General features: G+C 39.9%; 1 protein-coding gene across 1 annotated transcript in view; it reads left to right on the forward strand.

Moving 5' to 3' along the window:
- hmcn1 (hemicentin 1) overlaps positions 1–24,060 on the forward strand; it is a 115,053-nt gene that overhangs the window by 8,614 nt on the left and 82,379 nt on the right. The window contains exons 2-7 of the mRNA XM_051947682.1: positions 12,248–12,318; positions 14,313–14,471; positions 14,560–14,682; positions 15,832–16,003; positions 16,676–16,782; positions 23,926–24,046. Of these exons, the coding sequence (XP_051803642.1) occupies positions 12,248–12,318; positions 14,313–14,471; positions 14,560–14,682; positions 15,832–16,003; positions 16,676–16,782; positions 23,926–24,046 (753 nt within the window). The remainder of the gene's footprint in view (positions 1–12,247; positions 12,319–14,312; positions 14,472–14,559; positions 14,683–15,831; positions 16,004–16,675; positions 16,783–23,925; positions 24,047–24,060) is intronic.

Consider the following 24,060-nt stretch of genomic DNA (forward strand, 5'->3'; position numbering starts at 1 on the left):
AAAAAATGACATGTTAACAGAGTGATGTGTGTCTTCCCAGGGAAATAGATCGACGACACACTTTTGGGACTTTTCAGTTTGAGTATTTGTTTGAGTTGAATTACTCTAAGACACTGGTTGCTGTACAAAAATGTAGATGTCGCAAAGCAGGAACTGAGGGGTTGAAATCATTCTTTTTGTGACAATACTTTATTTGTTTGTTTTAATACAGATGATATGTATCTGAATTCTTAAAGCTGCCCTTTTCACTACTTTATCAGGACAATAGATAACAACCACACACAGAAGTAGTGAGCCCACAGAGAATTATTACTCAGTTCAGCAATTTAACGTCTTTCATCTTATTGCTCTGGTTTTAATACCTGTAATGTTTTTGTTTTGTTTTAGTCCCCACAGTCTCAACAGAATTGTTTCCAGCTGCGGCAGACGGCTCTTTTTAAAACTTCAGATAAGCATAAGCACGGTACCACTACCAGCTCCAAATTGCATGTAGTTTGAAGCAGTTACTGGAGACCAAAACAGAAGTGAAAGCAGATTGATATTTGCCTTAGATGTGTCATCTAGACAGACATATGACTCTACAGGAGTGATAATGTTGGTCCACGTCTATGAGATGTGAAATTGTTTGCTAACACGTTCACCACAACAATTTTATGAGGTGATAATCTGTCAGTGTTATGTTTACAGCTTGTTAGCCTACCTCAAAGTGGCCAAAGAATATGTTATTGCTGCTTGAGTAAAATTCTGCCTGCTTGGCCAAATTTGATTCACTGAAAAAGACCAACCAAGGTATTACATCCTTGTAAAAGGCTAATGATGTTATTACAGCAGGACCACAGGTTTATAGCTGAACACAAGCACACAGGTTTTTCAGTGACGGTGTGCACTCTGAACTACATCAGAAAACAAACTATCTCAAAGGTACCCGTGAAAGAAGCAGTCATGTTATTATTTAAGAAGGATGCATTATCTAATGCAGAACATTTGTCTGTGGCACTGCTGGCAGGGAGATAAAAACTCTGCAATGCATTCTTTACTCATGATCAAAACTGCTTTCTTGCTGTGCTTTGCTGCTCCAGCGCTGCCTTTTACAGATAGATAGTTTTCCTTTTTGTAGAGGTCATCTCACCATTTACTTCTTCTGTCTGCTTCTCTGCTTTTTGTTCCCTCTTCCTCCAGAGAAACCTTGTCTGCAATGCTGAAGCATTTCCTGAAAGGGGGCACAACTGGTGGCACATTTATGTGTCTGTACCAGAAGAACAAAAGTTAGAAACAAAGGATGGAAATGCAATTAGAACAACAAAGCGGTTAAAAATGTTTGACTGACACAGCAGCATGTGTGGGTTTTTACTTTGGCAAATGTGTCTGGACCAGACAAGTGTTTAGGGAATCTGAATTACAAGCTGCAAGGCTGAAGGTCAGGCTGTCAGTGCCCTTTACTCCCTGCTTCTATGAAATATGTGCTGGTGAAGTCACGTATCATAGAGACCGCCTTAGACAGTGTGTCCCAGAACTTCCGATGCTATAGCACAATTCCTGTTTCAAAACCCATACAGCATATGTTACAAAATAATACACACATGTTCAGTTGTGTTTATTTCCTACAAATATGATGCAATTCAGTATGAAACCTGAGCTTAAATTGATGAACCTCGTATTCTGTGATGAGCACATGCTAAGCTCATGATCAGTTGTGTTATAAACCTTCAAAGCCAAAAAGTAATCTTTCATATATCACTTATTTCTTACTGGGAAAACTAAAGACTAGGCCTTAACAAATAATGTAAAGAATATCAAAATCACAATACGGCCAAGGGCAGCATCCAAATTGCATACCATTATAAATGTAGCATTATGATGCTACAGAAAAGTCTGTAAACACATTTTCCAGACCTTCGAATACACTCTTGATTGGTACAAATCAAAGCACAAATCACATAATCATTTTTAGATTTTTTCTTAGTGAAAAAGAAACAAAATTAATGACCTTTCCCACTAACGCAGTGACTCATATTGCAAAATCTGCCAAAAACAATCACAATATGGTTTTTTGTTTTTATTTTTTTGGCTTTTTAGCGTGTTGTTCTGCTCTACTAAATATGCTTGCGTGTGTCGTGGCGCAGTGTTTGCAAATCAGTGTCTCAGACATCTGAGCATGCATCTGTGTGTGATCGACACTGAGGTTTCTCTGTCGACTTCAGCATGAACAATTAGAGTTTCCTCAGTAAAACAAAAATTCACACAGCATTATTTGAAATTCACACAGCATTATTTGCATGTATACACTGAGTCTGGATGTCTTTGTCAGTTATTCTTGTAGAGCTTTATGTTTGAAATACAAACCAGATTCTTGTGTGTTGCTTGTCAACATTACCTCAAAGTTCAAATTAAAATTCCATCTAATGTAAAACACTCCAAGATTACCTACATTAAGATGTATTCAGACATGACTTAGTTTGAGTTTTAAAGCAAGTAAACACAAAAGATTTCATAGCTGTGCTTCAGTGAAGCTTTTATAGTCAGAAGGTTAGCAGTATAGGCGGTATTTGTAGAACTGGAGAGGCCTGTTATGGGAAACATCTGCTTTTGAAAACTGCTGTGGCATACTTGGCTCAAAATTCAAAACCCCTAGTGCGGTGTTTTATATCATACATTGAACTAAGACTAAAACTGCACCTTAATATCCCTTAGGAATGAATGTAATAAAAACTAGAGCCATCTTGTGTTGACGTCATACCAGCCTCAACGGCCAACGTTCCAAAGCATGAGTGTTCAGTAGTCACTACCACATTATTACACGATTACATGAGTTCTCATGATTTGGATGGCACCCATCTTCAAACCCAGCCTTCATTTTAATCTCGACTACACACTGGCATTGTTTTGTGACTGCGTCTTGCATGGTTGCAGTGCTATCATGTTTATAACATCTGTCCATAAACAGACAGGCAGACATATAAACACCTGCCAAAGTACGCAAAACCACCTTTGTGGTACTTCCTGTTAGAGTAGATTTTTCCAGAACACCAGCAAGGTACAAACATACACTAAAACACAGACAAATTTACAAGGTGAAAACAATACCCACCATGCTGCCACAGCTGGAAAAAGGAAAATACAAAAAACTCAAAAATGCGACACTTAAAAAAATAAATAAAAATTGGAATTTGCAAAAAAATCTAGAAAAGTAAACTGATGTGCTCAAGATGGATTAATCTGTTGTTTCCGCTGTCAAGACCATATCCAGAGTCCAGTTATTCATTTATAGAGGTCAAAAGTCAGTCTTGAAAACATCGTCAGTCAGGGTCTGAGAACGTCATAACTCACTCATCCTTTTTTCCTTGAATCCAGTCAGGGAACACACTAAGACAAATTAAAGGAAAAACACAAACCCTTGACCCCTACAGTTAGGAGATCCAGTGGCACTTTTATGTTGTGAGCAGCATTTTGCTGAAATGGTTTGAGTCCACTCGTCTCCTTAGAGGGAAAAGTCAGTGCAAATAAATACAAGGTTGTTCTGAATAATCTCCTTTATCTGACGATGAAACATTTCCATCCTGATGGGAGCAGTCTCTTCCAGAATGACAGTGCTGCTATCATGAGACAGCAAAGGGTCAGTGAAAGGTTTAATGAAAATAATGTGAGTCATATGCTGTGACCTTCACAGTCACCAGATCTCAACCCAGCAGAAAACCTAGGTGAGATTTTGAACTAGTGTGTTCAACAGCGCTTATCCAAACCATCATCAAAACAGCAAGTATATGAATATGTTTTGGAAGAATAGTGTTCACCTCGCTAGTAGAACTGTTCTAGACACTTGTTTTGGTTTCTCTTTTAATTTGTCTGAACATCTGACCTTTAGCCAAGCCAGTGTATTCATCATTTTTTCTGACACAGTACAAAATGCAACCTGGACAATAGAAATGTTATGTCCAAAAAAACTGCAAAAAAGCTGTCTTAACATCTGTCTTGTTGAATGCAGATATGGTGTTTGTCAGCACTGTCTTCATTAATGCAATAAAGTATACAGTCATTTGTGTACTTGTTGCCAAATGTTGCTTTTTATTTTGTACAATAAATTATTTACTTACTTTATTCTTCTTCATCCCTCCATATTCTTTAATGTTCTTCTGTTGTGGCTGGCATTCAGACACAGAGTGTAGGCTGTCACGCAACCACAGCGACAGATCACGTTCAACTCCCTCTTTTATGTTTCACTGCTTTAAATCTGCATGTGACAGTAAGTCATATTAAGCTTGTGGTGTGAATTACACAAAAGGATCCAACTGTCATCACGCAGCAGCTTTTATATGGATCCTCACCAAGAAAACCTTCCTAGAGTCCACTCATGTCATCTCCTACCTCCTGTTAACCATGTAAACGGAGCATCAAGTGTATGCAGAAACAAGCTACGTTGTGCATTTATAACTTTTAGATAGTGTTTTTAAGGCCACTATGTGAGGATACACAGATGGCCCATGTTGATAGATATTTTTCATCTTTTCCTAAATCTGTGGTCAGCCACATACAATTATATCCTCACATAATTTCAGTGATTTACAGCTGTTGAAGACATTAAAAAGGCTGTGGAATTTTACATGTGCAGGCCAGAAGTTTTCAGCAGACAGGAGAACATAGTTTTGAAAGGGATAAAACATCAGTTTGAAGTTAACAGAGAAAAATGTAACATGTTGAGCATCACAACATATATAATAAATGTTGAATTTACTTGAAAAAACATGAACTCAGTTACTTTAACTCTATTTCTATTTTCCTGGAAAGAGGACAGCAGAGGAGCCTGAGAAACTATCTCATATTGTTGTTACTTTTTGCAGCATTTTTTCCTCAAACTGCCAATGTTCCCTCAGACAAATGCATCTTTGATGAACAAACTGTAATGACGTCACCCATAGATTACCTAAACAGCTGTTTTGAAGCTCATTGTGGTGGTTGTGGTTGTTTTGGCAGTGTCTGACTCCTTCTAATACAAAAATTAACAAAGAGGTGGAGCTAAAGCATCCATCCATACGTCTATCTATTATATTTACAACGCTTAATCCTCGTTAGGGTCACAGTTGGCCGACCGGAGTCTATTCGAGCTGATTTAGGGCCAGCTAAGGGAACACCCTGGACAGGTCTCCAGTCTAACACAGGGCCATGGAGCTGAAGCAGCCGATGCAAATGCTTCTGGGCTATGATGACACCACCTAAACTCAAAGCCACAACTTTTAATCTTGCAACACTTTAGCATTAATGCAATTTAAACAGGTCAGTTATATACAGTTTTGCTCCATGTACAGTTGTCCTGAATGGAGAAGTTAGCTATAGAGATCAAAACTGTTTTCTACCATGTTTATTTCTGCTGTAAAGTTGGCTTTTTAAAATAGGAGTTTATGGGAAACAATGTGGTGTCAAGTGGCCATCTGAGGAACTGCAGTTTTGTGGTCTTCTGCACTGGCTTCGTTTTTCAGCCCTGGAGGTTGCTGCTTGCATTGGCACCTATTGGACTCTAACCAGGCAAACAAGCCAGAGATTTCCATTGCTGCAAGGGTCCCGGCTCCTTGCCTGCATGAATGGCTACACCACGGACCGCCACATTTCCATTCATGACTCTCTTAAATTTGCATACAGACTGATGCACAAAGCATGCACTGAATCCAGACTTTCCCTCCTCTGTGTTCTGTCTCCAGCACCAGTTATCCAGTCAGACAGATGACTGGGTTCAGAGCTGTCATCTGTCTCTGGAACATGCTCCCCATCAGGCTGTGCATCTGGGAGGGATTACATGTGTGGTGTGTGCATCAGTTGTGTTTCACTATTTTATTTGTGTGTGTGTAGTGCTGTGTGTGATCATTTGAAGTCATGAGTGCCATTAATAGAGATCTGCGGGTTTGTGGCCCATCAAGCCAAGACACATTCAGTTGTGTTGAGTGAAATGAAACAGGAGAGGCAGGGTCACGATTAGCGGAGCCTAAACTGCCTGGTGGTCCTTCTCTTTCGCTCTCTGTTGGTTGTGGTGAGAAGTTTCCATCACAAGCTCAGTTTGTGGTGTTTTGAAATCAAGCCTGTTGACAGCTAGGTTGCTCCAGGCTAAACCTCAGCCGTTAGATGGCAGCTGGTGAAGTCATGCAGGGTAAAAAGATACAGCTTAGAAGAGAAAAGGTAAGGAATAAAAAATGAAAAGCAGACTGGTGTTGCAAAAAAGGGCAAGAAGAAAGTGTAGTAAAGAAACAGAGGGGCAAAGCAGAAAAACTGAAGCGGAAGGAGCCTGCATTGTACAGCTGCTCTGAAGTTGTCAGGTTATTCCAGAAGATGGTGTTAAATGAGTCCCTGGTGGTTCTTGTTGTCTCAATGAGAATACGCTGTATACTAACCATATTTAGAAATATGTGGGACTTACTTTTCAACTCACATGCTTTCTGTTGTGCTTTATTTGACATGTTCTTGAACTGCATAGTGCACTTACTAGAAGATGAAAAGATAGAAGCAGATGATGAAAAGATGAACTTCAAAAACTGCAGTGTGGTGTAATTTGATGTTGTGACAAGAATCTCATAAAATATCATGATTTTTGGACTTTTGGGACAAAGTTTGTTGAGAACACGTCTGAGTTGCGCTGCAAGTGTGCTTATTGCTCTGGGGCAGTGGGGACACGCTTGTGTCACGTCAACACCAGAGACTTTATTTGCAATAAATGAGGATTATTATCCCGTCAGAGGGACTAACCACTTCCTCTCCATAATGCTATCCCATTTAAAATAGACAGCACAGAGGAATTTAGAAAAAGCAGGGATTAATTTTTTACAAGCTTGCAATTTCCTGTTTGGGAAAATCTTTCGGGATGATTTCATCACTGGTGTCTCAGTAAAGCGAGCCAATTTGGGCAAATTTAGTTAGAGGTTCAGATGTGTATCAAAAGGCAAGCAAAAAAGAGGAAAAAATAAAAAGTTAACAATGAATAATGAAGTAAATAGTGGTAATAGTTAAAAGTGATGCAAAGAAAGAAAGAAAGAAAGAAAGAAAGATTCCCAACAAAGACATAACATATGTATGTATGTTTGCACTCTGTTAGCTGTGATGGATGCACATACTGAAGTAATTACAGAACACTATGTTCTTGACCTTTTATCTGTAACACTATGTTTGCGTATGCTTGTTTGTGCATTTATTCCTGCCTCAGATTGCTGTCTGCACACGTTTGCTCCCGTGTATGCAGTATGTTTATTGCTGGACTCACCAACACACACACATTGCCCCATGTGCTGTTTCTCATGTGTTCTCCCAGTGGGGTTGATTAAGTGAATTATGCCCCATAGCTGACTGTCAACATGACAGCCACTCTCATTTTGGCAGATTTTACCCTGAGTCAGCAGAATGACAGACAGCAGTTTTTGTTTACAGCCCCTGCTGCTGTTAAGTGCTGTAACAGCGTTGTGTTGTGTAACCTGTTGGATTTTGTTGGCTGGGGAAAAGCCGCAGAATCTCGTTTACCTGACCAATTTTATAGTCAATGAAGTGGGGCTCACACTAGGAGGTTTGGGTAGACCTACCCTCCAGGAGAAGTCTGGTTTGGGACCTTGGTCTGAACCGATGTTGGGGCCAGATCGTCTGCTAACGTTCGCGGTTTACAGATCCAGTCAACCTTCTGAGCTGCTTGCCAGCAATTGGGGCTGGTCTGATTATGATATGTTAAATTTTTACGAGTTAAAATCTGGATGGTCAACGTGTACTCGTAGTGTACCGTGCAGTGGCTAATTAAATCAGTTTGAAAAATGTGGCACATTTTTTAAATAAAAGTCTTGATCCATGAATGAACCAGTGACTGTAAATAGGGAAAAGGCCACAATCCTCCACTGTCGTATTTTGCTGCTGGAATTGATGAACAGAAGTTACGCTTGAGAGGCTCCTCAGGTCAGTATTGTTTTGCATCACCACAGCAGTGGGTTTCTGGGGCTCTGTGATTAAGCTTCTATAAACCAGAACAACTGTGACATTTTCAGGTCTTTGCCTTTAGGGAGGAAAAAATGAAAACAAATGTTGACTGTAAATGTGATTGCTGGCACTGCTAATTAAACTCTGTGGCAGAAAGTCTTGGACCAAGTGAGCACAGAGCATATGTAGAGCATTTATCTTTCCCAAACTGTCACATGAACTCATGTCCACAGCTTTACAGAAACGTCACTAAAGAATATGAGAGTTATGACAATGTTTCCTTCAATTGTCTGTCATGCATCAGCTTCAGAACGCTTATTTATTGTTGCCAAAATTGGAGTTTATTTGGTCAGAGGACACTAAGGGGTTTGAACTGCCCATGGATCAGCCTTGGAATTCCTTAATGCTGATGTTGTCAGGAAAGAGAATCTCACTGCACAGTAAATGCCCGAATGATTCAGAGCAAATTACCTCAAGCCTGAACGTCAGAGGAGGTGAAACTGTATTTACCATTGGACAGTTGCCCATTCCATTAGATGTTCTGTTAGTGTTTAAGCTCACATGTGATTTGTAGATTCATGCTTGTACAGGCATTGCAGATAAATGCTGTAAAATGTTTTGAGGGCTGAACTCATTGGTTTAATTATTTGCCTTGAATCATCGTGTCAACAATTAGCACCACTATCAGATCAAGAAAACAGAATGCAGTGCGGATCCTAATTATATTTAGTTGTGATAGTCATTTTCTCACCCGTTGTTCCTTTTGTCACATTTTTTTTCACAGCAACTTTATTCGCTAAACCATTTTCACAACCCTTATGTGTTTTTTGTCATCACTGAATAGACTTTAAGCCTACTTTCTATGTGGAAGCCAGGAAACTGTTTTCCTTATGTACTCTATGTAGCCACAACATGTGGTTTTGCATTCTCAGTCCTCAGATATGTGTTCATAACACTCAAAATGATAAATGAGAGGAGAACATTTTTGATTTTATGCGTATGCAACCTTTTCTACCTCCAAAATCTGTGTTTCTATCTGAGAACAACAGAATATACTGTTCAAGTATGAATAATGGCAAGCTGCACCATCTCCCCTCTAGCCTTCACCATGGCAATGGAATCAACTGATCAACTGGATATCCAAATGCGTTGTAGGAATACAATGCATGAAGTGCACAGATCTTGACTCTGATTGATGCTTACATGAACGACTGACCACTTAGACCCCAACTGTTACATGTACAAAGCATCTAGTGGAAAAGCTTTTGTCAAACATCAAGTAGGTATGACTGAAGTTTGACCTCAGTAAATCCATAAGAGGAAACTTACAGGCCAGAGATTCTACAACCTCGACATATCCATTCCAACAGTGTTGGAACTGTCTGTCAAGAGCTTTGGTCAATGGTACAATGCAAGCTTTAGAGACACAGATTAGAGTATCCGCAATCTGCTCTTCTGCTTGGAGACATTGTAGATCAGGTACAGCTTAGCAGAGGTGGTTTTGATTTTGTGATGAGATGTCCCACTTGACACATAATAATATCAGTCCAGCAGCAGAAGCTAAAAGTTATTGAGGTCTGCCAGCAGGAAGAGACCATGCAAAATGTAAGGGAAGTCTCATGGGCCAAGTAGAGTCAATGGACATCATGGGCAAACCTGGATCATGGCAAACTCACCTGGAAGGATCTATGTGGGTGGAAGAAGGTAGAATTAATGTTGGCCGTGGCTCAAGAGGTAAATGTCCATTAATTGCAAGATTGACTACTTAGTCCCATCGGGCAAGGTAATTGTCAGAAGTCTCTTAGTGTCACACTAACTGGCTTTGGCTGAGGAGAAAAGATCTGGTCCTGGCTCTAAGGTCACCTATAGAACAGGATAAAAACAGAGTGGGATGCACTTGGATGAGGCCTCTAGGAGTGTTGTAGGTTTATCAATGAAAAAGCACTGAATAAAGGTGTCCATCTGATGACTCTAGCAAAGCAAACACGCCTACCACCACCACTCAAGAACTCAGGGGAGTTCTGTTTAATCTAAGGGATAGTTACAACAAATCCTTTGAGCTCAACTTTGATTCTCCAGACCTCCCACAAAAAATGCTTTTGGGATTTTAGCACTTTCATAATTTCTCTGTAATCTAGTTTTAATGAGGTGCCCTATGGCACATAGCTCTCACAAGTGAGCAGTGGACTTCTGGAACAAAGAAGCTTCAAGACATGACTGTAACTGTGTGACTGGCATGGTGCTACTGGAAAAGCACAAACATCCTCTTTCAGGCTTCCAAATGTAAATAAAGATATTCATTTAAAGAGAAAGGCAATGACAAACAGTAGCATTATCTTTATTTAATGTCAACATCTGAGATCATTACAACGCTAGAGTTTAAAGAATCAGATTTATTTCATCTCGTATAATTTAGAAGTCATTTTAGCAATGGTTTTCCACATCGCTGGTGCAAAGAGGGTGGCAGTGGTTAGGGGCATCATAGCCAAAACAGTCTAAAGAATAATTACAACAGCCATGGGAACTTCTCCCATAAGGAAAGAGATGTCAACTTTTCCATCTGTGAAAAGCTTGGCCCAAGATACATGTTCCGTTGAGAGCAGCCAGACACATTTCCATGTTAGTTTTAAAAAGCGTCTCTGATCGCCACAAATGTTCCTTCACTCCACCTTGAGGATTTACAACGAAGCCAAAATTTGGGTCATTTGGAAAAAGACTTCTTGCTTCTTTGTGTATGTTATTTTATAAATTAAAAATGCTTGTAAAGTGCTTTTCAAGAAGAAATACAAGGTGATGACAGCTACATAAAAAGTAAATAATGACTCTACATTCCATGTGGTTTAGGAACACGATAAACTATAAATGGTTAACTTTGAAAAACAAATCATATAAGAGGAACAAAGAACTGAAATTTCTCCATGCTGAAAATGTTTGGGAAGTCACAACACTCCACCAAAGAGCGAAATTTCTCATTCGGCCCCTGGCCTCTAGGCAGAGTTGAAGACTGTTGTAAAACTGTTCAAACTGTATCCTTTTTCAAAAGTCAGGGATCCTTTGTCTAATTGCCCTCTCTTAAACAAGGGAACCCTTGTTTTCCAATCTGCTTGCATGAGCAGGACTGCGCTGTGTGTGCATGTGTATGTGAGCGTGATTTTTTTGCAGCCCCTCATCAGTCTCATTCCACAGCACAGCTGCAGTGACTGAAGTCACACAATTTGACTCAGGAAGGGGCTTAGCAGCTCATTAACAGATAGAACAAAGTAAGCTGAGAAACATCAGCGACTACCGACACTGGCAGAGGTAGAGGAGAGGCCATGTTGTCACTATGTGGTGGTACAGCAGTTTTATGATACAGTGGAAGGTGGCGTCATTTGCGCCAAGTCCTACTGACACAGCAACATCACAACAGCTTAACTGAAAAGTCTTTCTTCTGCCACCACAGACACTAACACAACAAATGGCAGGGAGGGTTTTATATGTCACCTGTGTTGACATATAAAGATGCAATGAATGGTTAATTAATTAGCTAGCCAGTTGAGATATAAATGGCAGCATTTTAATATTTAATTTGCTATGTTAGTAATTTTACAGATAACTCATTGGTTCTAGTTTGATGTGAAAATGTGATGTTTTGATGTGTATTATACTACACAGTGGAGTTTTGGATTATCTGTTGCACAAAACAAGACATTTGAAGGCTTTATCTTTTACTGAAAAATATTTCAGGCAAAATAATAATTTTGAGGAAATATTCTCTACTTGAGTAGATAATGGAAACAAATTGCACGCCTTTGCTTAACATACTTTATATATAGGTTTTGTGTTCCATCGTCTTGTTCTCAGTTTTTCCCATCCAAGGTTTATTTCAATAACGTGATTATTTTGTACCAGTTGGAGTCTAAATATGACAGATGCATGTCGTACAGATTAAAAAACCCTGCACTATGCTATAGATACTATTGACTGTTTCTGTTTCTCAGTTTGTAGTCAGTACACATGTTATCTGTGTCTTGAAGCATTTTAGGACTATGATAACGCTCTTCCGTTATCATTCCTAACATCGGCATGTATCTTTCTCACATTGTTTTCTTTCCTTTCCTCTGCTAGTTAAATATATCTTCTTTCCTGAGGTTTTCTTCACTACAGTTCATATTGTGACATTTTAATCTGGACATCCGTAAGCACTTGCCAAAACTAATATTTGGCTCAAAAGTGGAATTTAGGAAATAAAAATTCTTTCAGTTATTCATCAGATGCAGACTTGAGCCTGTGGCCCTATTAATCACGCAGCCTCTTTTGTGTTGTTTCTTTTCAGAAATTGGACCCGTAACAATCACAACAGACCCAAAGAAGTTCCAGTATGAGCTGAGAGAGCTGTACGTTCAGGTGGGTTCAGAGATCGCATTCATCAAAATGAGGAAACGGCAGCAGTAGCCTGGATCCTCAGGTCATCTGGCCTTGATAAAGGCAGCAGACTGTGGTCATGCCAGACGTCTGGGCAGGAACATTTGTGAGCTGATTAAGAAGTTTTGTCAGTCGTTCTACGCTGGAAGATGAAAGAAGTCTCAAGGGGAAATGTATTTTGCTTCACTTTTACAAGAAAATTTTGAGTTCATTTTCATAACTAGGGAATCTATTATTACAGGGTTTGGTCATATGTTGGCTTCAATGCAAACCAAAAAAACCCTCTTCCCTTTCTTTCCTTCCTGCACCATTACAAACAAATGTATAAACAAAAACATACATTGCCTGGACAGCTAAACAGAGAGCTGCCAGCTCCAAATTTTTCTGTAATTACTTGGAGATAGAAGGGAAGTTGTGCAGGATTTTTCTGGTGTTTGATTTGAGCAAAGAACAAAAGCTGCAAAACTACATATATTTAAATACAAGAATGCAACCAAGAACTACAAAGACACTACCATTCAGAGATCCTTTGACAGCAGACTTTGGCTAGTGTCTGTGCATCCTTGGCATGTCCTATTGTTAATCTGGTGTGCGAGCGTGTTGTGTGTAGCATGGAAGGGATCCAGTTTCCTCTCACTTGCTGCTTCATTCCTGAGTGTATTTTTTCTCCCCTCACCTCTTCACCTGCAAAACTGGTGAAGAGATTTTGGCCCGGGAGCATGGAAAATATGCTCTTTGGAATTGACATTTTTCTTGAAATCGAAAAGTTTCTGTCATGAATGCAGTTGTGCTTGACAGAAAACAAGAAGAAGTGAGGCAACATTTATTTTTAAGCTTTAAGAACAAAAGTGCACAGAGAGGTTATCAGGCTTAGTTTCGTTGACAACAAAGAATCATGGGGGAGTGGATGGGAGATGTTGGGGTTCACACAAGAAAGAGGAGTCCTGTCTCTTCACCTTTCACCCCACTCCCTGACCTGAAATCATGGGTCACCCCATTCCAGATGTTTCTCTTGAGGGAGATGCATCCTATCTAACTACTGAACCCCTCAGACAAACAGAAGTGTGTCTTTTGGAAGGCTGCAGAAAATATTTGTTTTTCTCAGACTAGACAGAGACGGGGTGGTAGCAGACCAGAAGAATGAACTTTCACAGATACTTTCATGCATCTTTGTTAGTTGTTCATGTCACTATTGTTGGAAAACTATTCTATTTTCACTTCTTTCTCTGTTTCGTTGGCTGGATATTATTTCAACTCCAAGATCAACACCGCAATCAGTCACAACATTAAAACCACCTGCCTAATATTGTGGAGGTAACTCTCACTAACCATGGATGTGGGATCTCTGGGGGTGTCCCATGGCAGTGAAAAATTTTGGATCCTGTAAATTCCAGAGTAGACCCTTTGGGGCACCAGTGTGTTCTGGTGCATGTGCAGATGCTCATGTGGATGGAGGTCTGCGAAATTTGGAGGCCAATCAATGCCGTAGGCTCTCTGTTGTGTTCCGCCATTTGTGGAGCACAGCTGACGTGGGAGGCTTGTGCTATGTTTGTCGCAATTTTATTGAAGGTGATACAGGAAGGACATTTCCTTTTCAGATATGGGATAGTTAACCTTTCTAACCCTATCAATCCGTTAAAGGTACAACATTCTGTAATTCAGACATTGTTGAATTTTCTGTTACATTCTTCTCGACTCTAATCAGACATACCACCCACAGTGCTGGAGAGAGCAGCTCTTTGTCCTTCACATAGATTAGACTGCATCCCAAGTGATGTATGTATGTATGTGTATACCAGTGCAATAACAAACAAAAGACTCAATCTAAACAGATTTCTTTAGATAGCATAATGTTGCAAACACATTTGCTTTTCAAACCAGATACCTCTGCTGGGAACTTATAAACTCACACATTAAGTATGCCTGAATACATGAACATGAACACTGTTTGCTGATGATTTTCTTGTCCCTCGCAGGGAGGTGGGGACTGTCCAGAGATGAGCATTGGTGCCATTAAGATTGCCTTGGAGATCTCCTTGCCGGGATCCTTCATTTACGTCTTCACAGATGCCCGTTCTAAAGATTACAAGCTGACCCATGAAGTTCTGCAGCTCATTCAGCAGAAACAGTCACAGGTTTGGGGGCCGCTTTCTTTAATCCACATTATTTCAGGTTCAGAATCAAACAGACTGCTTTCTCATATCTGTGTGTGCATGTTTGTAGGTGGTGTTTGTGCTGACGGGGGACTGTGATGACAGAGCTCATATCGGCTACAAGGTGTATGAGGAGATTGCCTCTACAAGCTCTGGGCAGGTCTTCCATCTAGACAAGAAACAAGTCAATGAGGTAAGAGCATTATGGAGCAGAAATCTGAGACATACTTCTGATCTCTTTGCTTCTTTTCAAGTACAAGTTTTCAGGTTTCCGAGTCAGAAGCACAGCATTTCTGGTCTCAAGATACACGTCTTGGTCGCAGTGATCAAATCATTTAAACTTGGCCTGAGTTTCCTTCCTAAGTCGTGTAAATAAAATAACAGCAGAAGATTTTACAGCCTCTCATTTCTTCTGCTGTGCCCACGTTCATGTCTGGACTCCAGATCAAATGTGCAGGAAGCATTTATTTGATTGATGCCTACCGTTGCTCTTTTTAACCTTTCCAAGAAATGTAAATCAGCAATCTTGGACTGGGGAAATGAGTCAAAACCAGAAGCTTGAACGGTACTGCTGCTTTACTAGTGTGAGACACGATTCCTTGCTAGTGAAGGAAGGCATCTAGATTTTTAACAGTTTTCTATGAAGACTGCATGAGTCGCTCTACAGTAATTTTCTATCTCTTGGCCGATGAGCAACATGTTTTACTAAAAACATTTTCAAGATTAAAAGCAGCACCGCTCCTTTTCTAGTCACTGCAAACAGGTCAGATTAAGATGCAAGCAGTAGAGTAATGAAAAAATGGTTTTGTAACTGCTTTTGAGAGATACCGTTAATTGACAAAAAAAAAAAAGTGCAAAATGAAGAATTTGAATACATACAATTCAAATCATTTATTTTTTCCCCCTGCATCCAGTGCTTTGATTAGTCTTTTTGAGATGAATGTGTTGTATTACTCTCTTGGTACAAATTCCCATTCCCTCATAAATTCTGGATAAAATAGTTTCTGGGCCTCACACAGTAGCAGTTAGGTTCACCATTGGGAGTGAGGAAATAGAGGGGCAGATCACAGGGGGAGTGTTGGAAACGTCCTGATGAAACTTTCACATGTTTAAGATACGACCTTGCATGCAGCTGGCGGGATAAATGAGTGTGTTTGTGAGTGTGTGTTAGCTGGCAGTTATTTAATTAATCCATGTATTATTGAAACTGTCATATGAACTTCATTGTCTATTTAGTGTCAGGTGTTTTAATAGAGATACAGCTTCTATACATTACAGAATCCTAGAGCACATTTCACATGACATAAATTATGTCTAATTCTTTACATCTCCTTTACTGTAGGTTCTTAAATGGGTAGAGGAGGCGGTGCAGTCTTCAAAGGTCCACCTGCTGTCCACCGACCATTTCAGTGGGGTCAGCAACACTTGGCAGATACCTTTTGACCCCAGCCTCAAGGAAGTCACAGTGGCCCTCAGCGGCCCAGCACCCAACATCGAGATTAAAACCCCCCAGGGTATGATCAATGTTATCATATATTTATAGAAATGCCAGTGAGATTCTCAAAATGATCCATTTTTCAGATGGATTTGTAGCATTTGTGCTGCACGTAAGCTTGCAGAATCCACCAAAATGGACATTTTTTTATGTTTATTAATTAAATTGAAAGCTTAAATGTGAAATACAGAATTGATATGAATCTTCCATTTTACACTTTGAAACACAAATACCGGATGGCATTTTTTTCTGGGTCTGTTTTGTAAATAACTGGGCAAATGCTGCATCAAGAAACTTCCAGCACAGCAGCAATGGAGTTTAAAAGCAGATCAGTACATCTTGGACAATCTTCACCGGGCTGGTAGGAGGTTAGGCTACAAAAACTAGGACACCAGTAATTGTAACAACTGAACTACAGTACACAAGGCAATGTGAAGTAAACTGAGTACACTGCATTTTTCTCTCTATTATAGTACAGATTCCAACAGCATCTGGGACACATACCTAGACCACATGTTCTTTTACTTACAGTATTTTAGTGGATGTATAAACTCTACCTTGTGCCTTTGTATTCCCCTTTTAGTGTAAATAATTCAGCAGCCATTCACCAAGAAGTGTAAGAATTAATTTGTATCAGTCAAAGCTGCAGAAAAAGTAAATAATTGCCTCAGTATCCATGTTTGCCCTCCAGGGAAGCTTGTGGGGAAGAGTGACGGCCTGACTGAGCTCTTGCACATTCCCAACTCTGCCAAAGTTGTCAACATCAAGGACCCACAGCCTGGGATGTGGTCTATCAAGGTAAACAATTCACTCTTTACCTGGAAACACGTGTAAAATTACAGGCTTCTAGCAATTCCCAGAGCTGAGGCGTCTCTTGAAAAGACCTACTGCAAAATAGTTTGGTAGTATAACCTTGGAATGAGGTCGCAGCTCACACCCCAGGAGGGAGCCGTGTCCTTGAGGAAAGTTCTTAAGCTGAATTACTGCAGTAATATATCAGCATGTTGAGATACGGCGATATGTAATCAATTTAGCATGCGTGTTGTCTGGTGAAAGCACATCCCAGAACAAAAACGTGACTAGAAAGACACGTTTGAGACATTTTTAGGACAGCCCTGGTAAAGATAAAACATGTCCAAGGCCTCTGCTGTCAACACAACCTGCTATGTTTCTATGAAACTGGTGGCACCCTGCGGCCAACATAATGCAAAGAAGGTCACGCATTTGACTGCTGCAGTGCCAGAGACAGATGTTGGGAAATGACAAGCATTTTTACCTGAGTGATTTGTTGATGGGGCTTCGATGGCCCCTGTATTCTCAGTAGGCCCCTGGTGGGACACTTTACCTCATGTCTGCATAGCTGTGTTATGGTCAAGAACCCGGTTGATTTACAGGGAAGAGGACTGGATGAAAAACTGTATCATCTCAACATTCCCTCTCAAAGCAAAGCATTTCTACGAGCAGATAAGAATGCATGTATGGACTGAAATGTTTGTTCATTCGCTCTAGATTCTTTTACATTAGTTATGACATTCATTTAATAAATGGCATGGTCTTTTCATCCAGTTGTTGCCTACAAATCCATTTCATTTTCTATATTACTTTCGAAGTGAGTCTTATTTTGCCACTTCTAGTAAACACTGGATTCACAAACACTTTTTTTCTATTACTTTCAAATATTCTGTCCTCGTGCTCATAATGTCATTAAATAACCTTTTTTTAATCAAACATGTGGGACCAGTCACACATTTTAGTATTTAGCCTGACCTTCATACAGTCATCTGTCACAATGCAAAGAGCTTTTTCCCTTTTCTCACAGAAAAACTGGCAAAAACTGCAGAAACATTAGTCATCTTTTTCCTCCTGTGTGACAGACTAGAAGACCCTCCTTAATATGCAGCTTTACCTTTGGCAGACCTTTTTCAGCTTGTGATTGATTTTTTACATTAGCTTTTTTTGTGGCTATATAACACTTTTTTGCTCTGTTGACGTGCTGGTAAGTGAACCTCTGGGATTCAGAGATGCTCTGTGGTGAATAATCTGTAGTGCTCTGTTTAGTATCTGACTAAATGCTATATTAGAGAGCTTTGATGCTTTCGGACATCAACAATATGGTGACCTGTTCAATAGGGATAAATGATGTTAAACAGACATACAAAAGGAGAGACACAGCATCGTCCTCTCTTAATTTGGTAATGTTTGGCTCTGTCTTTGCTCCCTCGCAGTCTGTCTTCTTTAATTCTTCTCTGTCACTTGGTGAATCTTTTTTTCTCTTTCCTCATGTATCTTCCTCTCAACGCATTTAGTCCACTAGTTCTGTCCATCAGAGATACACAGAAGGCTCTCTGTGTTGTCTCCAGACATCTTGTTTTTCCTCTTGGACACGGCCTCAGGTCCCCACGCCACTCTATCTGGCTTAAATACTTAACTATCTCCTTGTCATCTGCAGCTGTGTTTCCCAGGGCATCCAAAGAAATGTGGATAAATACTTGAGGGGGATTTAGCTGTTCTGCCATGCTGGGTTTCAGTAACACTAATGGCCCATGACATCCCAGTGTAAGGACGAGGGCATAGATTGTGTGTGAAAAGGAATTTGATCCTTTTTAATCTGCCTTTAATTGGATATTGTCGTGATACGTAGAAAGCAAGTTCACTCCATTATCACCCCCTGCTTCTTTAGTGTTGCCCACTGCTCTTACAGTGTTATCTTTATTTTGTGGTAATCACATTTGATGCCAGATGTAATTCCTGTCTAAATACTGTATTGGCAGTTGGGATAGAAGATATACAATATTTTTTAAACTTGTACCGAGAGAAAGTGATACCAGGTGTGATCAAGCCGCGATGCTGCTTGAAAACTTTCTAAGCTGTAAGCTCATGTGTTTCACCAATGACTGACTACCATCATGTATTTCTTGAGATGTCACAGAACCATCATGCTTCACCTGCCTCATAAGTTTACATTTAATATCAGCAGAGCTCCTGTATTTGTGCATCACTTACCATTAGAGTCTTTCAAACCCACATTAAAAACTTTGTGATTTTTGTGTGCCTGTTAACATTGTTAGATGCGAATCATTTTTACATTTCTTGAATGTGAATTACTGCAGCAGTGAAGTGGGTGACTGTACAATGCTGCCATAGTGTGTATTTGCTCTACTGACAGTTATCTCGTATTATGTGCTGCACTGACCTCAGCATTAATGAGAGCATCCAAGCTTCATACTCAGTTTTGTACCTCATGATGATAGTTTAGACTTTTAAAGCATGGAAACAGCTCAAAAACAGAGCAGTGCTGGTCACCTTCCCTTGTCTTCTTCTTTGCTTACATTTTGCTCTTCATGTGTTTGCTGTCTCTCTTTTCATTCTCAAACAATGGGTATTTTTAAAGGAACTCAAAGCGGCTTTTGCAAAAAACAGAGGAAAATTCACATGAGAGGATGCAATTAGATTCATCTTTGTCTGACTCCCTGGATAAAGACTTTGGATATAAGTCTGCCATTTCCACCATCCTTTTCACTGAACTTTTCCCCCTGTTCCATGTCTGATATTGACATGTTAATGTTTTTAAAACACCCTTTACTTCAGGAAGCAACATTAATATCAAGGAGTAACCTACATGCTGAACATGCTCTGTTGATGATTTTGCTAAAGCAATAAGCCAGGCCTACTCTTTTGATGATTTATCGCTTTCAATGATTGTCTATGCATGACAGTTATCCCCCAAAACGATTCCTGCAGTGTTTTTGCAAAGGGCATTGTTGCTGCATCCTGGGGTAAGCATCACCGAACTGTGGGAAGCTGTGGCTCTGAAGATAGAGTGATTTGTCTCCTAATTACATAGTTGATGGTTTGAGCCTCGTCTCCGCCTGCCAAACTGTCCTTAAGCAAGATAAAGCTGGGGTTACATTGTAGAAGGCAATAAATTCTGCCAAAGTAGAAAAGTGCTATAAAAGTGCAGACCATGTACCATTTCCCCTCAAAGAATGCAGCTTAGGCTGTTTCATTGTCATTGACATTGTTGTCATGGTGATGTCAACTGCTGTAGGAAGTGTATTAACGTTGCACCAAAGAAATTGCAAGCAACTCCTAAATAACAAATGCAGAACATGTTTTATTTTCTCAAGCACACAATTTCTACAACTGGTGTAAATGAGGTGTGAAGTTTGTGTTGTTATCATGCATAAGAATTCAGGAATTACATTTTATGTTTATTGCTTTTATAGTTTATTCTTATTATTTCTGTGTTTGGTGGTTTACATGCAGGTTGTTTTTTACTCTTTTCTTTATATCCTGTTCAACGCTTTGCAGCTTTGCTGTAAGATATTGTACAAAGATAAAATCTTACTTACTTACTTAGACTGATGCAACTGACTGCAGGCAAATATTAACATGTTATCTTATTACCACAGGTCATTCTGGATGTCTTATGCAGAACAAGAAAAGCTCTCAGAGAGCGCAGTACTCCACCAAAACTGTTTATTTCTCAATTTGGGTATTCAAACATCACAGCAAAATAGAATCTGATCATTTAATATAGACCGACCCACAAACTAACTAACTAAATAAAAAATTACCTTGAGTGAGCACAGGCATGTGTTCGAACTGCGTGACCAAAATATGTAGTGGGTCGAGTGATCTGATGCAGTTAACTGAGATGGCATTCACTTGTTGTCATGGTAATGGTGATGCTTTGCTGGCTGCTATATCTTGCAATGGGAAATCCTTAACAAATCTGTGGATTCAGACTATGAGCTGCATCACTGCCAAAATCTAATCGGTGGTCATTTCTGACTTTCCCTGAATATTTCATCCAAATCCATTAGTCCGTTCTTGCATAATGCTGGTAACAGACAGACAGATTCACAGACAAACGTACACCGATCGTCACATAACTCCGCAGTGTTTCTTGGCGGAGTAATAAAAACAACTTTGAGTAGTAAGTTTGAGAACCAGTGTCGTAGAATATGGCATAAGCGTTTAGTTTTCATTATACTATGGAGACATGGTAAAATAAAAGCACATCTTTGTTTTCATGCCATGTGGCATTTTGAGCCTGGAAGTATGAAAACCCTCATGAGAAACATTTACAGCTCTACAAAGTATAATTCTGTATAATTTACAACCTCATCGTGCGCTGCTGACCTGATTCATCTGGGTGATGGTGTACCCAAGGCCTGGGCAGGTCAGTGTGTCTGGGTGGGTGTGAAATTGGGAAATGAGTGGTTTTAATAACAGGCACTCTTCTTGTCTTGTAAGAGCGTGACCTTTAAAGAACCTCTCCCCTAATTATGGCCTCATTTACAACGAGCCAAAGGCCCTGGATAATTCTATGGCAGCTATTAGGGCAGGTTTAACGGCCATAGCATGTATTGTGTTTCATGATGGCAGGCATTAGCATTTAAGACTGTGCCTCATTGTTTTAGCAGTTTCGCCTCTAGTTTAGCAGTTGTTTGCCATTTGACTGTGAGCATCACATTTCTCTCTTTGGTAGTTTTCTCTTTAGAGAGATTCCAAGTTTAGAACTTAGTCACTGTAGAATCCACACATTCTCTTTCATTTCAGGCAGTTGCAAATGACAGTTTAGGTTTGCGTGCCTCGCTCTGCAATGTCAGTCAATGTCTGTGTAACCACCAAGGTGTTTTACCTAAGGTGAGGAGTTTCCACCTCTCACCAACATACACTTCATTGTAATTACTCTGTCTCTATTGCTGCAAAGCTTCAAAAGACCTCCACATGATGAAGACCTGACGAGCCATTACCCACTCTCTGATTATAGTGGTTGTGTTTGGTTAATTTCTATATGAATGTCAGACGGAATGGGTCATCTGTGAATGTTGGATGTTTCATAAGCTCAGGTGTGAGATATTCGACATTCAGTAGTGACTTACCTAAAGTGGCATGTCTGTACATGTAGGGATTGTTGGCACACAAAAGGCTGTTAAACAACGATCCTAAAGCTGTGTCTGTCATTTAGCCCACTCAGCGCAGCCTTTGATGCCACAACTCCTCTTTGTTTTGTTTTCTCAGTTCCATAAAGCTTGTCCTCATCAAGTATCAAACCAGGCCTTAGGACAATATAATCCTGGACCAAAAATCGAATACTTTTTATTCAACAATTTTAAAATAAAGAAGCTTTGTTCAATAATTTTTTTCTTTTTTCCCACGGCTTTTGAAGCAGTTCTTTAAAATCATGTCAGAGGAACAGATTACTAAACAGTTTTTCTGAATCAGATTACCGTATGACCCAGGATCTGGACATACACACGTGGACAAAATTGTTGGTACCCCTCAGTTAAAGAAGGAAAAACCCACAATTCTCACTGAAATCACTTGAAACTCACAAAAGTAACAATAAATAAAAATTTATTGAAAATTAAATAATCAAAAACAGCCATTACTTTTGAATTGTTGATTAACATAATTATTTAAAAAAACAAACTAATGAAACAGGCCTGGACAAAAATGATGGTACCTCTATAAAAGATTCAAAACTATTTGACCAGAGTGACATGATTAACTCAGGTGTGTCATTTAATTGACATCACAGGTGTTTCCAAACTCATAATCAGTCAGTCTGCCTATTTAAAGGGAGACAAGTAGTCACCCTGCTGTTTGGTGAAAAGGTGTGTACCACACTGAACATGGACAACAGAAAGCGAAGGAGAGAATTGTCCCAGGACATCCGAAAAAAAATGATAGACAAACATCTTAAAGGTAAAGGCTATAAGACCATCTCTAAACAGCTTGAAGTTCCTGTGACAACAGTGGCTCATATTATTCAGAAGTTCAAGACCCACGGGACAGTAGCCAACCTCCCTGGACGTGGCCGCAAGAGGAAAATTGATGACAAATTGAAGAGACGGATCGTTGGAATTGTATCCAAAGAGCCCAGAGCAACCTCCAAAGAAATTAAAGGTGAACTCCAAGGCCAAGGTACATCAGTGTCAGATCGCACCATTCGTCGTTGTTTGAGCCAAAGTGGACTTCATGGGAGACGACCAAGGAGGACACCACTGCTGAAAAAAACTCATAAAAAAGCCAGACTGGAATTTGCAAAAATGCATGTTGACAAGCCACAAAGCTTCTGGGAGAATGTCCTTTGGACAGATGAGACCAAACTGGAGCTTTTTGGTAAGGCACATCAACTCTATGTTCATAGACTCAAAAACCAAGCATACAAAGAAAAGAACACTGTCCCTACGGTGAAACATGGAGGAGGCTCAGTAATGTTTTGGGGCTGCTTTGCTGCATCTGGCACAGGGTGTCTTGAAAGTGTGCAAGGTACGATGAAATCTGAAGACTATCAAGGCATTCTGGAGAGAAATGTGCTGCCTAGTGTCAGAAAGCTTGGTCTCAGTCGCAGGTCATGGGTCTTCCAACAGGACAACGATCCAAAACACACAGCCAAAAACACCCAAGAATGGCTGAGAGAAAAGCGTTGGACTATTCTAAAGTGGCCTTCTATGAGCCCAGATCTGAATCCCATTGAACATATGTGGAAGGAGCTGAAACATGCCATTTGGAGAAGACACCCATCAAACCTGAGACAACTGGAGCTGTTTGCTCATGAGGAGTGGGCCAAAATACCTGTTGACAGCTGCAGAACGCTCATTGACAAATACAGAAATCGTTTAATTGCAGTGATTGCCTCAAAAGGTTGTGCAACAAAATATTAAGTTATGGGTACCATCATTTTTGTCCAGCCCTATTTCATTAGTTTGTTTTTTTAAATAATTATGTTAATCAACAATTTAAAAGTGATGGCTGATTTTGATTATTTAATTCTCAATAAATTTTTATTTATTGTTACTTTTGTGAGTTTCAAGTGATTTCAGTGAGAATTGTGGGTTTTTCCTTCTTTAACTGAGGGGTACCAACAATTTTGTCCACGTGTGTAAATACCTGTAAAACAGATTTCTTTCATTTTTTTTTTTACAGACCTCTAGTGAAGGAAGACACTCAGTCCGTATCTCAGGACTCAGCACCATTGACTTCAGAGCTGGATTTTCCAGGAAGCCCACCCTGGACTTCAAAAAAACGTCCAGCAGGCCGGTCCAAGGTCAGTGTGTTTAA

The sequence above is a fragment of the Acanthochromis polyacanthus genome, chromosome 4 (assembly GCF_021347895.1).
Source record: "Acanthochromis polyacanthus isolate Apoly-LR-REF ecotype Palm Island chromosome 4, KAUST_Apoly_ChrSc, whole genome shotgun sequence".
NCBI lineage: Eukaryota > Metazoa > Chordata > Actinopteri > Pomacentridae > Acanthochromis > Acanthochromis polyacanthus.